Source organism: Bos javanicus, chromosome 25, assembly GCF_032452875.1.
Source record: "Bos javanicus breed banteng chromosome 25, ARS-OSU_banteng_1.0, whole genome shotgun sequence".
Taxonomy (NCBI): Eukaryota; Metazoa; Chordata; class Mammalia; order Artiodactyla; family Bovidae; genus Bos; species Bos javanicus.
In genome coordinates, this window is record NC_083892.1 from 5,567,351 (window position 1) to 5,583,890 (window position 16,540).

General features: G+C 46.0%; 1 protein-coding gene across 8 annotated transcripts in view; it reads left to right on the plus strand.

Annotated features, from left to right (window-relative positions):
- Positions 1 to 16,540, plus strand: part of RBFOX1 (RNA binding fox-1 homolog 1) — a 2,444,696-nt gene that overhangs the window by 1,361,542 nt on the left and 1,066,614 nt on the right. For all 8 annotated transcript variants that reach the window (XM_061401054.1, XM_061401052.1, XM_061401049.1 and 5 more), the window contains exon 6: positions 8,443 to 8,490. In XM_061401054.1, coding sequence (XP_061257038.1) covers positions 8,443 to 8,490 — 48 coding nt within the window. The remainder of the gene's footprint in view (positions 1 to 8,442; positions 8,491 to 16,540) is intronic.

Genomic DNA, 16,540 nt, shown 5'->3' on the forward strand with positions numbered 1-16,540 from the left:
CCTTTCCATTGCCCTTCCAGTATTAATAACTGAAATCATCCATTTTTAGGACAGTTCCAGGCGCTGGACTCTGAAAACACAGGGGACCCTGGGCGTAACAGCTCTTGAGAGTGAAAGTGATCCCCAGGATTGCTGTTGTTTAGACTCCTCTGTCCATGGGATTCTCCAGGCAAGGACACTGGAGTGGGTTGCCATGCCCCAATCTTCCTGACCTAGGGATTGAACTCTCATCTCATGTCTCCTGCACTGGCAGGCAGGTTCTTTACCACTAATGCCACCTGGGGAGCCCCCTATAGGCTCCTAGCTTCTAAGTCTCCCGAGGCCTCCAGAATCTCACTGGCCGGGGTGTCTCTCCACCTACTCGCCGAGACCTTTGCCTTCCAGGGTCTTCGGAGCCCTGCATGATGCTGATCCGCAATGCAGGACGATGGTGCTCCTGCACGGTAGACAGAAATAACCCTGACCTACAAAAATCGTCAGAAAGAACTGGCACGAGAAATGCAGAAGAAAAGAAATATCTCTCGGGAGATGAAACAGCTTCTGAAAAGAACAGACACACTCGCGCTTTGATGTCTGAAAGCCAGAGGAACTCAGAAGCCTCTGGAGAGAAAACTTTAAAAATAGAACTGTTTTTGAAGTTCTCAGGGACTCCACTCAGAACCGGGTCTCCCAAAGACGTTCAGCAAAGGCCACTGACGATAGCTAACGGGTCTTGATGGCTTACTGTCGTCTGAGACCATGGCCGATATGCCTCACAACAAGGGAAGCAGCTGTTATTATTACCTTTATTTTACAAGCGGAGAACTGAGTCACTGCTGGGGGAGCCCAGTGATATGGATCCAAGCTTCATGATACCATAGCAAATGTGGGTTTCCATCTACTTTGGCAGTTCAACACTGTTCAGGGTTTCCCAGGTACCGCAAGAAGCATGGCTGACTCCTCTAGGGAAATTGATGGTTGGTGATGAGTCTAGGGCTACAGATTCATACTTAACACTTGAGCACTTGATCTGTTCCCCCAAGCGAAGCCATCAAAGTACTTCCTCGACTCCTCCGGCTTGGAAAAGGTCAGGTCAAAGCCCGTAGTCTGCAGACACCCACTCTCCGCTGAGCGATCTGAACCGTAATTTGTTCCCGCCAAAGTGACATTTTTCCAATTTGAGTCCAACATTGTTCAGAAGCAAGTGCATGTCCCCTGGGGTGCCTCCCGCGATGTTCTGCAGCAGATGACAAACCAACAGTATCATCTAAATAAAAATTCCAGCGTGGGCTTAAGTAAATTAATCCTGACAAGAATAAATTGAATAATCTTCAGGAAATGGCAAGAGCTTGGATCTTGCCAGATGGCTTTTATCTGTCCCTGGCATGGGTCCTTGGTGGCAGATTTAAAAAAAAAAAAACCCTGCCTTGGGTTTATTGATTTTGTTCCTTAGTTGATTAACACCTGCCATTTCTGTGTGGGTAAATCAAAATCGGATATGGATTCATCCTTGCAAACTCATCATATTTTCATTTGAGGAAGAGAACGCGAGCTTCCCCTGGTCAGAATGGCATCAAACAGGCAGGGAACTGCTTTTGCCTGCCTGTTTTCGAGATGATATCTCTGAGGTTTAACAATCTACACTTTCATCTCTCCCATACCAAACTAATCTCTACTTTCTCTTCATGTTCCTTAGAGTAGGGTCCTAACCTCCAGTATCTAATGCCTGGTGATCTGAGTTGCAGCTGATGTCATAATAACAGAAATAAATGCAATACCCTTGAATCATCCTGAAAACATTCTTCCTCACCCCCCATCCCTGGAAACATTGTCTTCCATGAAACCTGTTCCTGGTGCAAAAATGGTTGGGACCATGGCCTTAGAGGATGACTTCAAAGAGAATTCTCAGTGGGAAGCAGGGCACTCCTCTGCCTGCAAGGTCAGTCGGAGACCTCAGCTGTTAAATTAGGAGTCTGAGTGGGAAAAGCGTGAGTCCATGTCCTCCGACTGTGCTTCTCAGATCATCCGGGGTATCTCACTGTCTTAATCTGACTGGTGGTTAAACAACTGGAATTTATTTTGCTGAAGGTCTGGAGGCTGAAGGTCCCAGAGCAGGGTGTTAGTATAGTCAAGTTCTGGTGGGCACTCTCTTCCTGACAAGCAGATGACATCTTCTCGATATGTCCACGTGTGGCCTCTTCTTGGTTCATGAGTGCAGAGAAATCAGAGAAGCTCTCTGATATCTTCCCTCCAGTGCCTCTTCTTGTCGGTGTTCAGTTGGTAAGTCGTGTCTGACTCTTTGTGACCCCATGGACTGCAGCAGGCCAGGCTTCCCTGTCCTTCTCTATCTCTCTTGGAGTTTTCTCAAACTCATGTCCATTCAGTCGGTGATGCCATCCAACCATCTCATCCTCTGCCACCCCCTTCTCCTCCTACTCTCAATCTTTCCTGGCATCAGGGTCTTTTCCAGTGAGTCAGCTCTTCACATCCAGTGGCCAAAGTATTGAAGCTTGAGTGACTCTTCTTATAAGGGCACTAATCCTATTAAATGAGGACCCCATCCTTACAACTTCATTGAACCTTAATTATGTTTTTAAAGGCCCATCTCTAAAGACAGCCAACTTGGGGTTCAAGGGCTTCAAACTATGCATTTGGGAGATACAACCATTCTGTCCACAACACTTTTTAAAATGTGGGTTCTGATTCAGGATCTCTGTGTAAGTATATGTGTGTGTGTGTGTATGTGTGTGTGTAATACAATGTATATAATGTACAATGTATATAATATGTGTATATAATATAATACAATGTATATGATACAATGGAATACTACTCAGCCATAAAAAGAAAAAGATAATGTCATTTGCAGCAATAAAGGACAGAAATGGTATGGACATAACAGAAGCTGAAGATATTAAGAAGAGGTAGTAAGAATACACAGAAGAACTGTACAAACAAGATCTTCTTGAACCAGATAACCACAATGGTGTGATCACTCACCTAGAGTCAGACATCCTGGAATGTGAAGTCAAGTGGGCCTTAGGAAGCATCACTACGGACAAAGCTAGTGGAGGTGATGGAATTCCAGCTAAGCTATTTCAAATCCTAAAAGATGATGCTGTTAAATGCTGCACTCAATATGCCAGCAAATTTGGCCACAGGACTGGAAAAGGTCAATTTTCATTCCAATCCCAAAGAAAGGCAATGCCAAAGAATGTTCAAACTACCACACAATTGCACTCATCTCATATGCTAGCAAAGTTATTCTCAAAATTCTCCAATCCAGGCATCAACAGTACATGAACCATGAACTTCCAGATGTTCAAGCTAGATTTAGAAAAGGCAGAGGAACCAGAGACCAAATTGCCAACATCCGCTGGATCATTGAAAAAGCAAGAGAGTTCCAGAAAAACGTCTCCTTCTACTTTATTGACTATGCCAAATTCTTTGACTGTGTGGATCACCAGAATTTTCCAGCATCACTGGAAAATTCTTCAAGAGACAGGAATAGCAGACCACCTGACCTACCTCCTGAGAAATGTGTATGCAGGTCAAGAAGTAACAGTTGGAACAGGACATGGAACAACAGAGTTGTTTCAAATTGGGAAAGGAGTATATCAAGGCTGTGTATTGTCACCCTGCTTATTTAACTTATATGAAGGGTACATTTCATGTGAAATGCTGGACTGGATGAAGCACAAGCTGGAGTCAAGATTGCTGGGAGAAATATCAATAACCTCAGATACACAGATAATACCACCCTTATGGCAGAAAGTGAAGAACTTAAGAGCCTCTTTTTGAAAGTGAAACGGGAGAATGAAAAAGTTGGCTTACAGCTCAACATTCAAAAAACTAAGATCATGGCATCCGGTCCCATTACTTCATGGCAAATAGATGGGGAAACAATGGAAACAGTGAGAGACTTTATTTTTGGGGCTCCAAAATCATTGCAGATGGTGACTGCAGCCGTGAAATTAAAAGACACTTGCTCCTTGGAAGAAAAGTTATGACCAACTTAGACAGTATATTAAAAAGCAGAGACATTACTTTGCCAACAAAGGTCCATGTAGTCAAAGCTATGGTTTTTCCAGTAGTCATGTATGGATGTGAGAGTTGGACCATAAAGAAAGCTGAGCACCGAAGAATAGATGCTTTTGAACTGTGGTGTTGGAGAAGACTCTTGAGAGTCCCTTGGACTGCAAGGAGATCCAACTAGTCCATCCTAAAGGAAATCAGTCCTGAATATTCACTGGAAGGACTGATGCTGAAGCTGACACTGAAGCTCCAATACTTTGGCCACCTGATGGGAAGAACTGACTCATTGGAAAAGACCCTGATGCTGGGAAAGATTGAAGGCTGGAGGAGAAGGGGACGACAGAGGATGAGATGGTTGGATGGCATCACTGAGTCAGTGGACATGAGTTTGAGAAAACTCCAGGAGATGGTAAAGGAAATGGAAGCCTGGCATGCTGCAGTCCTTGGGGTCTCAAAGAGTTGGACACGACTGAGCGACTGAACAACAAGAACAACGACAAGAAAAACAAAAATACAAATGAATGTGTATGCAAAACAGAAGCAGACTCACAGATACAGAAAACGAACCAATGATCACCAAAGGGAAGAAGGAAAGCAGGGGAACAGATTAGACACACGGGATTAAGAAGTACATGTATTATAATACATAAGCACCAAGGGTATGTTGTATAGCCCAGGGAATTACAGCCATTATCTTAATGGAGTACGATCTTTAAAAAAAGAATCACTGAATCACCATGCTGTACATCTCAAACTAATATAATAGTATACATCAACTATAGTTTAAAAAAAAAAAAAAAAAACCACTAAGTAATCCTAACCTTGTTTCGTTTGGGGAAATTTAGAGGCAGGTGTGAAAAACATCCCACACAGTTCCTGGCACCAAAGGGACATGCCTTCATTGCTCACAGGTTCTGTCCCACTTTGCTGGTAGCAAAATAGTCTGTTACAAAGAAAACAAAGTCTTCTGCCCGCGACATTGTCTGCTGTGGTTCCACTCTTGATTCACGTGGGCCTAGCGTTTGCTGTGCTGGATCCATCACTATGGTGATAGCCTTGCACTTGTATCCACAGTGTCCTCGTGACACATCAGCAGAACATCCCAGCCCAAGAGGGAGAGGATAAACAGGGCTGTGGACTTCACTGATATTCAACAGAGGTGCCGTTGTTTGCAGATCCCTTCACCTTCCTGCCCCAACCGTCGTGCCCCTCCCGCACCTCCGCTACTAGCATCCTCAGACCGGAAACCTTGCAATAGTCCTTGATCCCCATCTTTTCCTCGCCTCCCACATGCAGTCTTGGAGGACACCTGCTGATCTGTCCACACTCTGACCGTGACTCCCTGCCTCCCCTGCCCACCACTCCCCTTGCCATCACCATCATCTTCCACCTGAATTCCCACAGCAGCCCCCACACTTGTCTCCCCACTTGCATTTTTGGCCCCCAACTGTCTCTTATATTTAAACAGAAGTCAGCTAAAGGCTTCTCTGCTGGTACAATGGTTGGGAGCCTGCCTTGCACCGCAGGGGACACTGGTTCAGTCCCTGGTCTGGGAAGGTCCCACATAATGCAGAGCATCTAAGCCCGTGAGCCATGACTGCTGAAGCCTGTGCATCTGGAGCCTTGTCTCTGCAACAAGGGCAGCCACCGTGGGGAGAAGGCCCTTCTGGCCAGAACCAGAGGAAAACCTGCCTGCAGCGACAAAGACCCGGCATCAGTTCAGTTCAGTTCAGTTCAGTCACTCAGTTGTGTCTGACTCTTTGCAACCCTGTGAATCGCAGCACACCAGGCCTCCCTGTCCATCACCAACTCTCGGAGTTCACTCAGACTCACGTCCATTGAGTCAGCGATGCCATCCAGCCATCTCATCCTCTGTCGTCCCCTTCTCCTCTTGCCCCCAATCCCTCCCAGCATCAGAGTCTTTTCCAATGAGTCAACTCTTCACATGAGGTGGCCAAAGTACTGGAGTTTCAGCTTTAGCATCATTCCTTCCAAAGAAATCCCAGGGCTGATCTCCTTCAGAATGGACTGGTTGGATCTATTTGCAGTCCCATAGTCAACAATAAAAATAAACCAATTAAAAAGCAGCTAATACCTGTTCTCTCTTCACACCTTCTGAGTGGAAATGATGAGCCCTGGGCAAGGACGTGGAGAGACTGGAACCTTGCTCATTGCCTGTGGGAGAGTACAATGTTGCAGCCGCTGTGGAGAACCCTGTGGCGGCTCCTCAAAGACTTACCCCTGAAATTAGCGTGTAATTCAGCAGTTCAACTTTTGGACATATACACAAAAGGACTGAAAGCAGGGACTTGAACAGATGTGTGTGCACCCATGTTTATAGCAGCATTATTCGTGATAACCAGAATGTGGAGATGACCCAGTGACTACCCAGGGGATGAGTGGATAGACAAAATGTGGTCTCTCCTTACAGTGGAATATAATCCAGCCTCAAAGAGGAAAGAAGTCCTGAGACATACTACTGCATGGATGAAGGCATGATGCTGAGCAAAATAAGACACAAGTGTGCCAGTCGCTCAGTCATATCCAACTCTTTGCCACCCTATGGACTGTAGCCCGCCAGGCTCCTCTGTCCATGGGATTCTCCAGGCAAGAATACTGGAGTGGGTTGCCATGCCCTCCTCCAGGGGATCTTCCCAACCCAAGGATCAAACCAACATCTCCTATATCTGCTGCATTGGCTGGTTGGTTACTTACCACTAGCGCCATCTGGGAAGCCCTCACAATAAGAACAAAAGTAAGTCTGGGTGGTTGCTCACTGATGCACCTCCCACTATTTCCCTAACAGGCTTCCCTCCAGCCACAGAGACCTCCCACCGCTTATCTTATCCGCCCCATCGCCCCCTCAGGGCCTTTGCACCTGTTCTCTCCTCTTCTGATGTTCTCTCCTCTTCTGAGATACTCTTTCCCAGATGGCCACAAGCATAGCTCATCCCTCAGCTGCCTTCAAGCCTTTCCTCAGTTGCCAGCTCTCTTCAAATTTAAAGTCTTCCTCAGCATTTCCCACTCCCTACATGCTCAGTTACTAAGTTGTCCTCAGTACTCTTTGTGACCCCAAAGAGTAGCCCACCAGGCTCCTCTGTCCATGGGATTTTCCAGGCCAAGAGTACTGGAGTGGGTTGCCATTTCCTCTTGCAGTGATATTCCTGACTGAGGGACTGAATTCCATCCCCTTCTCCCTGATTTATTTCTCTTCATGGAATGTTTCTTCTTCTAAATATCAAACATTATAGATGTTTCTTTTTTGTTTTCTGTCTTTTCCAGCAAAATGTGAACATCACTAGGGCAGGACCTTCCTGTGTTTCATATGTTAGGTCTTCCATGCCTAGAGCAAGACTTGGCAAGAAATAGGTGCTGAATATATATCTTTTGAATGAGTAAATGAATATCACAATTGCTTGAGTGTGTATGTGTCTCTTTGTGTAACTTGGGAGTTCCTTGAGGGTTGAAACCATGTTTTTTCATCTTTACATTCCAAAGCAACAAGAAAAATGCATAAGAAGTAGGTATGTGATGAATATGGATGAATATGCTATGCTATGCTATGCTAAGTCGCTTCAGTCGTGTCTGGCTCTGTGCAACCCCATAGACGGCAGCCCACCAGGCTCCACCGTCCCTGGGATTCTCCAGACAAGAACACTGGAGTGGGTTGCCATTTCCTCTCCAATGCATGAAAGTGAAAAGTGAAAGTGAAGTCGCTCAGTCGTGTCCGACTCTTCGCAACCCCATGGACTGCAGCCCACCAGGCTCCTCCATCCACGGGATTTTCTAGGCAACAGTACGGAGTGGGGTGCCATTGCCTTCTCCTATAGATGAATAGAAGGATGATATTTAGATGGATGGATGGATGATAGATTGTGGATGGATACATGATGGATGGATGGATAATGGATGGATGAATGGACAGTGGATGGATGGGTGGATGACAGATGATGGACCAGTTGGATGGATGGATGACTGGACAGATGGATGCATGGAAGGAGGGTTAAAAACAGACAGTGATGACTTTGAGTTGAAGAAAGCTAGATTTGACTGTCCCAAATCTGGAATGGGCAAGAGACATTAATTCCCAGTAAGGGCAATCTCTGCTAATATAAGGGAAGGTGTCTGAGGTGGGCACATCATTTTATAAGCCATCCATTACTCTCTGCTGTGATTTCTGATCCATAGCTTTGCCTTCACCCCACATCTGCATGCAATAAAGCTTAGCTATGGCATCCATATGTCTCTAATGCAAACAGCAGGGCATATACTTCTAAAAAGCGCTATAAAGGGCAGTGGCTCGAGAAACAACCATCAGGAGCATGAGCTTTTTATTATTTTAAAGGGCATTTCAGCGACACCACTAAACGTTTTCTGACCATAAGTCTGACTCCTGTCCTCTCTCCCTTTCTTTTCTCCTCCTCTCAGGATATCAAAGCAGACTGCAATACTTGTGTGGAAATAGAGGACAGAAAGGTAAGTCTATATTTTTCATCCTTTTGGTTTCAAACAAAACAAGATTTCTGTGATTTAAACCCAAGTGTTGAAGGTATGCCTTGCTGGAAGATGGCTTGCAAAGATGATTCACGTGCTTGGTTTTTAGACACTTAAAGCCCATTGCGTTTTAAAATGTCTGTTGTTGTTTTTTTTTTTTTTTTTCTTTACAATCTGAGTTGGATCTAACGACTTCACTGAAGATAGAAGATTGTGTTGATTTTTGTTTTAGTCATCTGCTTCTTTTCAGGAAAATAGCTGTTTATCCTTAACTCATTTCACATTTTAGTTGAATAGTTTGGTTGATTATTAATGTGTAATATGCCATATATGATATAGAATTATAGGACATTGCATATGTAACAGAAGAATGTATACTCTTGGGCTTTTTAGGGTGTGCCCTGAAAATAAATATAACTGATTTATATATATATATATATATATATATATATATATATATATATATATCTGATCTATACATTTTGGCTTGAAAAAGAGCCTGTACTAATTCCTGTCATGACATAGTCACATGAACAGTGACTTTATACCATATAAACATTCTCGTGATGTTTCGTGGGGGCGTACAGGAAAGGGAGGTCATTTGCTTTGTATCTTAGAGTTTTCCCCCCATTTATCTTCTTGTTACACTGTGTGGACCCGCTCAGGACAGGCGACCACTAGACAATTGTTCTTTCCTTTAATATTTTCGGTCTCCCTTTATTGACAAGAGTTCACAGAAGTTTCTGTGGAGAAGCGTGTCCAAGCAGATCAAATTTTACCTTTAATGCCTTGGATTAAAACAAACAAACAAACAAAAAGGTCAAATAACTGGATTGAAGGTCCATATCTCCTGGCTACTTTTGACACCGTTCTGCAACTTTGAAAGATGTTTCTCTCTGCGGCTGTACCATTATTGTTGAAGGCAGTTATTATTTCAAGAAGAGGTTTTCAGCCCTGATTTTGTGCTAGCTCAGTCATCCGCTGATTGATAGGGTAGTGAGGACTTCTCAAAACAAAATTTGCTTTAAAATAGAAGACAGGCGCCGTGCATTATCTTAAGGAGGGTTCATCTCCATACTTTGAAGGGAGTGATGATACCATAGCTTAAATTTGAGCCTGATGATCCGAGCCGAGCTCCAGTAGTGTCTTGTCTAGTTTTCAGACAAAGGTGTTACAATTCATATTGGCATTCGCTACATGTTGACAAACCAGTGTGTCTGCCGGCCTGTATGTTGTGAGTTGGGCAAATGGAATTGAGGTGGAAGAGGTATTCCCCATCTTTTTTTTTTTTTTTTAAATCTGTTCCCAGGGACTCTGCTCACCACACGAGAGCGTGTTCCCTGCCTGCTTCTGAAGTTCAGGATCGCTTCCTTGGGATTTATTTATTTGGTTGTTTATTTCAGCTGGACTGGGTCTTCACTGCTGCACCTGGGCTTTCTCTGGTTGTGGCCAGTGGGGGCTACCGTCCTGTGTGGTGCGGAGGCTTCTCACTGCAGCGGCTTCTCTGGTTGTGGAGCAGGGGCTCTGGAGTGCGGACTCCGTAGTTGAGGGGCACGGGCTTAGTTGCCTGGAAGCATGTGGAATCGTCTTGGACCAGGGATTGAACCTGTGTCCCTTGCATTGGCGGGTGGATTCTTAAACCACTGGACCACCAGGGAAGCCCTTCCCTTGGATGTTCGTGGAATTCATAAACATGTTTCTGTCTAGTTTTTTTTTGGTTTGTTTGTTTTGCTTTACTTTCTTTGCCAGCCGTGTTGGAGTCCGGATTCCAGAAGGACTGACGCTGTTGAAACAACATCACTTCCGTTACCAGCAAGATAAGTGAACAAAGAGGATATTCTCTGGGCAGTGTAAGCTGGTTGCACACTCCACTCTACCACCCAAACCCTCTTTGGCTCATGTTTCATGACGATAGTGCTCCCCCACATCCATGGGCACTCTCTAAGTGATGACTGGTGGGAAGAAGTCAGAGGCAATCATTCTGTGCATAACTTCAGCTGTTTTCAAGGAAGAGTAACAGACTCATACACACACACTTAAGCTTCCTGCTTTGTCACAGACAGTTGGGTTGAGTCGGGCACTTCAAATGAAGCCTTGTGTCTGGAGGGCTCGCCTGTTGTTTTCCAACCCTACTACACGTGACTGACTGCTGCTGAAAGAGAGGGGTCTGGCTGCTGGCCATTCTAGAGCCAATAAAGAGGCAAGGTTGGTGGAAAGAAGGGTTTGCTTTATTTCAGAGGGCGGCAGCTGGAGCAGTGGGGGGTGAGGGTGGACACATGCCCAGAGGCCAGCTCCTCCGGGACGGTCAGTGGGCAGGACCTTTTAAAGGGGAGTTTGGAGGTCCATATGCAGAGAGGGGGAGATAAGGTCAGAAACAGCGCAGTCAGCTCTGACAGTCCTCTTGAAATGGGTCTGGCGATGGCTGTGTCGTCTCGATGGTTTCAAATGCACTTAGTCTTCAGTTCCAGCATCAGTTTGTTCCCACTTCCTGGAAGCCAGTTCTCAAAATTATGGCAACTCCTATCATGGCTACACTCTGGTCATCATGTAGTTAACTTTCTCCACCAGGTGGGGGTTTCAGTGTCTGCAAAACAGCTCCCAGGTTATGACTCAGTGTTATTTTCTGCCCTTGAGAAGGAACTAAAGGTCCTTGACTCCGCTTAATGACTAGACTCGTATTGTTGGATGCTGTTTGACAGTTTTCCTTTGCTTCTGCCTTTTCTGATTAAACTTATTCTTTGACTAAAGTTGTTCTGCAGACAAAACATAGCTGGAGGACATGGGAGAGAGGGACCACAAGGCCCTGCTGTGTTTCGTGATGACACGTGAATTCACCGAGACTTTGTAAGCAACTGGTGGTGACTCCTAGCAACACACCCACTGCCACTTTTTGCCATCTTACACCTTCATGGCATTTTACTCCCTTTGTTCAGGAGAAGGACTTTTCTTTTTTCTTCCTCTGAGTTCTGTTCTGATTTTTTATTTTTTTAATGTTTGTGAGTCTCACATCAGGGCTGTCCTTTCTCTGGATGTCCTAATATGGTTGGAAGTGGGGTGAGATGCAGGATGTAATTCTGCCACTCAGGGTCCTGTCTCTCAGTGGGAAAGTCATAATGAAATCTAGATCCCCTGGAGGAGGGGTAGTGTCCCCACCCTCCAGAGAGAAGCGCCACCAGTACTATCCATCAAGCCAGAGATGGGGCATGAGGTCATGGAGGCAGACAGCCGCCCCGGCGTCTAGGATACTGTGTCTAGGATGCTGTTTGGGTACTCTGTCACCCTGACGTGTAATTATGAAATTGCACCATTGAAGTGATGACACTCTCTCCTGCATGAGTGTGTGTGTGTGTGTGTGTGTGTGCACCCACACACACCCGCACATCCCCTTCTATCCATTCCGAATGCTTCTGGCAAAATCAGTAATTTGATAAAGTGGAATTGAAGTGACAGGAGATGACAGAGGTGCCAAAATAATAAGTCAGCTGGCCTCTGAAGAGGCAGCCCCTTGGCCCCGGGTGGATTTTTACGAAATGCTGAGAGCTCTGGAGGAGACCTAGCAGTGTTTTCCTTAAAGCTCAATTGCCTTTAGTTAAGAAAGCTTAACGTGATACCCATTGGGCTAGATGGCTTCCAGGAATTGCTTCCTTTTCTCTCGTTTTTCCCTTCTCTTTCACCTCCCTTCCTCCTTGGATGCCTCTCCTCCCTATATTCTGTATACAGGGATATATTTGTGTGCTTCCATCTGTGTTTTCGTCTGACATATTGTTGAGGATCTTCTCGACAGAAGAATTTTAGAAAACAGAAGATCTCAAGCTTTCAGTGGGGTCTAGTAAGGTCCTGGGGGCTTTCCAGGTGGCTCGGTGGTAACAAATCTACCTGGTAATGCAGGAGACGTGGGTTCGATCCCTGGGTCGGGAGTATCCCTTGGAGGAGGGCATGCCAACCCACTCCAGTGTTCTTGCCTGGAGAATCCCCACATACAGAGGAGCCTGGTGGGCTGCAGTCCATGGGGTCACAGAGAGTTGGACATGACTGAGCAACTGAGCAGGCGCACACAATAGGGTCTCTCCCCATCGAGCTCCTCCAGTTTCACGCCTCTTCCCACTCTCTTTCACTCGGTAGGGCTATTTCCTTTGAGATCAGTCATTTTCCCATTGAATCCTAGACCAGATAGAATGATGGGAGATAAACGGTGAGTTTCAAGAGGTGGAGAGAGCCCTCATCTTAATGAAGAGCCATAACACCACTCTTCCTGGTCTGCACAGTCTGGGCTCCATCTGAGGCTGTTGACAGAAGGAGAGAATCTTTTTTTTTTTGCTCTCCATTTCTCAGTTTCTCTGTATCCTAGCCGCCTCTTTTCCATTGGCAGATGGTGAGCTAATTGTCTCTTGGAGAAGCCTGCCCACTTGTTTATGGAGGGATTCATGGTGTGTACCGGAGTGTGATTTCATTTTCCGCTTCCCGTTCACTTTCAAGCCCAGCCATGAGCAGCACCCCTGAGTCTGGGCCCCGCACTTGGATGGTTTCCTGGATGTTTCCTAAAAATCACCCAGAGGATGTCACAGGCAGATCTGAAAGGCCAGTAGCATTTTTTTTTTTTCCTCTAAGTGGGAAGCAGAGCTCAAAAGGTCTCCTCCCACAGGCCAGGGTCACAGAGCCAATGCAGGTTTATCCAAGGCAATGCCAGGTAACCCATTCCTCCGGGTGGCTGCCCGGGCTTGTAAAACCTTCTGCGTTTGACTTTACATGACCCGCATTGCTTGTGGGAAACAGAGGCATTTAAGTTCATTTTTATTTGTGGTGTAAAATCCATCTGAATTTCAATACTATTATGAGGACCGAGGTCCAGGTGATGAGAACAGAAGCTGATGGATCAGTCAGGAGGAGAAACTGTCAGGAGAAGATGAGAGCCCATTTGTCAAAGGGTATAAACACCGGCAGGGCTTTCTCTCCTCACTTACTGCCTGGCCTGGTGTGGCTAAACAGTTTGCCATCTGATACAAAATTGCATGGGAGAAGTTTGAGAGGTTTTCAAAGTTGAGGCAACTTTCAGATTGGGTCTGAGTGAAGCTGTGCTGTGTGACTGGTGATGCTCTGGTGCCATGGTGAGTGCTGGGAGTTTGGAACATTTCCTGTTTCAATACTTAATCTGGATCAGGCATCCTTAAGTACCACCAGATACTGACAACAGCTAATGTACGAGGAACCATCATTATCCTCATTGTACAAAGTGAAAACAAGAAAGCTCAGAGAGGTTAAAAGATTTGCTCAAGACCACTCAGGCTACATCACAGGCTAGGATGTAAATTCAGAGATTGTTATTTCTGACACTGTATTCCTAGCCCTGATGCTGTATACTGCCTCGAGCTGTGCTATGCTAAGTCTCTTCAGTCGTGTCTGCCTCTATGACCCTATGGACCGTAGCCCACCTGGCTCCTCTGTCCATGGGATTCTCCAGGCAAGAATCCTGGAGTGGGCTGCCATTCTCTTTTCCAGGGGATGTTCCTAACCTGGAGATCAAACCCACATCTCTTATGTCTCCTGCATTGGCAAGTGAGTTCTTGACCATTAGCACCACCTGGGAAGCTCCATATACTGCCTTACAGACACACTAAAGGGAATTAAATGTGTAAAATATAAGAATAGCCCTTTCCAACTGATGCATTTGTACCTGGACTGGTATCTTCACCCATTTCCAGGTAAATAGTTTTCAATCTGGGGCATCCTTTCAATGCCCACATTTAGTTCTGAGTTATGGTGGAGATTTATCAAAGCCTCGTGAAGCCTGGCCTTCTGGAATGCCCCTGGCACTTGGCCATGGGACTACCAGGATTTCTTCTGGTCTTGCAGACAAGAGATAATGGCACCAGGGGGAAGTTCTGGCTTCAGTTTCCAACAGACCTGGTGTGGTTCCTAGCTTTTGCTCTTCTCACAGCATCTATGCAAGGGTTAAAAATTCTGTGCTCAAAGCCGGCGTTAACAGAGGACCCCAGTAAAACCATATATTCGCTGGAGCTGGGATAATGAAAGTGTTAACTGCTCAGTTGTGCCTGACTCTTTGCGACCCATGGGCTGTAACCCGCCAGGCTCCTCTGTCCATGGGATTCTCCAGGCAAGAACACTGGAGTGGGTTGCCATTTCCTCCTCCAGGGGATGTTCCCGACCCAGGTCTCCTGCATTGCAGGCGGATTTTTTACCATCTCAGCTAACAGGGAATCCCAAAGTTCTGGACTTTAATCCCAGTTCTCTTACTTAGCAACTCTGTGACCTGACCTTGAGAGCCTTTTGTACTTTAAATCAGTGTCCATTTTTCCATCTGTAAACTGGAGATAATAAAATCCACTTGGAATGTTGATTTGAGGCAGTGACAAGATAATACTGCAAAGCCGTGTGTATAGTGCCTGGCACAGAATGAGAACTCAGTCAACCGCACCTATTTTCTCTTTTGTTTTTGCTAGGGTCCACACCCACAGACATTCTGTATCACTTATAACGAAATTTATTTCAAACAATGAGCCCCCTGGAAAGTGTTATGGGGGCTCAGAGAAATGGGCAGCCCATAGGACCTAGTCGACCTTGGGAATGTTTTACAGAAGAAGAGATGCTTGGCTGAAGTCAGGAGATAACAAAGTCACCCGTCTGCTGCGTCCAGGCAGGAATCACACATTAGTGAAGTGAGACAGAGGATAATTGTAGGGGAATACAGTAAATCCCCTCCATACAAGCGAGTTCCATTCCAAGAGTGAGTCCAATTTCTTTGTCATTCCAACAAAGTTAGGCTTCCCTGATGGCTCAGTTGGTAAAGAATCTGCCTGCAATGCAGGAGACCCCAGGAGATGGTAGAAGTGAAGGATTGTCAGCCACAGGAGACGGAGGGCGAGCTGCAGTTTCACTCACTCCTGACGCTGATGAAACAGCGGTTCGCATCTTTGAAAGTCTGCAACTTGAAGGCCCGTATGTAGGGGACTGACTGTTTGAAGTGTCAGGTGGCCTTGAACTCAAGAGCAGGGGCCCCTGTGTGGGGGCTGCTGTTCAGGGAGGGTATGTTCAGTGCTGCTACTTTCTCAGCCAGGGTGGAAATCCAGATGTTAATATAAACATCCTACTGAGTTTTGTGCAAACTAGATAAAACATATCTTCCGAAAAGAGTCATGAGACCTGCAAGGCTTGAAATGTACAAGTTGAGCCTCATGGACGAGGAGGAGGTCTGGTGTGTGTAATGCCCCCCGGGGGTCAGTGTCTGATGAAGGCTTTCTTGGCAGAGGGAACAGCATAGATGAAGATACAGAGGTGGAGATGATGGCGACATGTATAGGGGAGATCAGGGTCCAACGTGCATGTCCAAGAGAGGCCAGAAGGGAGACCGGCCTGGTGAGAAGGTGGAGTGTTACGGAGGCTGTTGTTTATTACACCAGTGGACTAGGGCTTTGTGTCCATCTCTCTCCCAGTGAAAGAGAGAGTAAGGGAGGGCATGACCTTGCTGAATGGGGCCAGAATTATGTGGCACCAGAGAGGTAGTTCAAGACTTGGGTGGCTAACTCAGTCAAAGAGGGAGCCATGGAGGAGAAAGGAGAGAGAGGGGACAGAACACAGAGATGGACCCACAGAGACTGGCCCTGGCTGAGTGCAGGTGTGCAGGGAGATGAAGACTTTGTTTAGAACAAGTTGATATCAGCCAACCCTGAAAAAAAATAATGGGGCTGGGTAGTCTGCCGGGTGCCCTCCTTTAAAAGATGTTTGGTAGGAACTTCGCTGGTGGTCCAGTCGTTAAGACTTTGAGCTTTTCCAATGAAGGGAGCATGGGTTCAATCCCTGGTTGGGAAACTAAGATCCCACATGCTGTGGGGTGCAGCCGCCTCCCGCTCCCCAAGAAACAGAAACAAACAAAAACCCATTAAAGATGTTTGACCGAGGAAGACCAAGTTTCCTGAGGTCTAGCATCACCCAAGTGTGACATTCAGATTTCAGATGATGGATGGTGGGATCTGCAGACCGGATCACTTAGTGAAGGAGCATCAGTTATTTCTCAGAC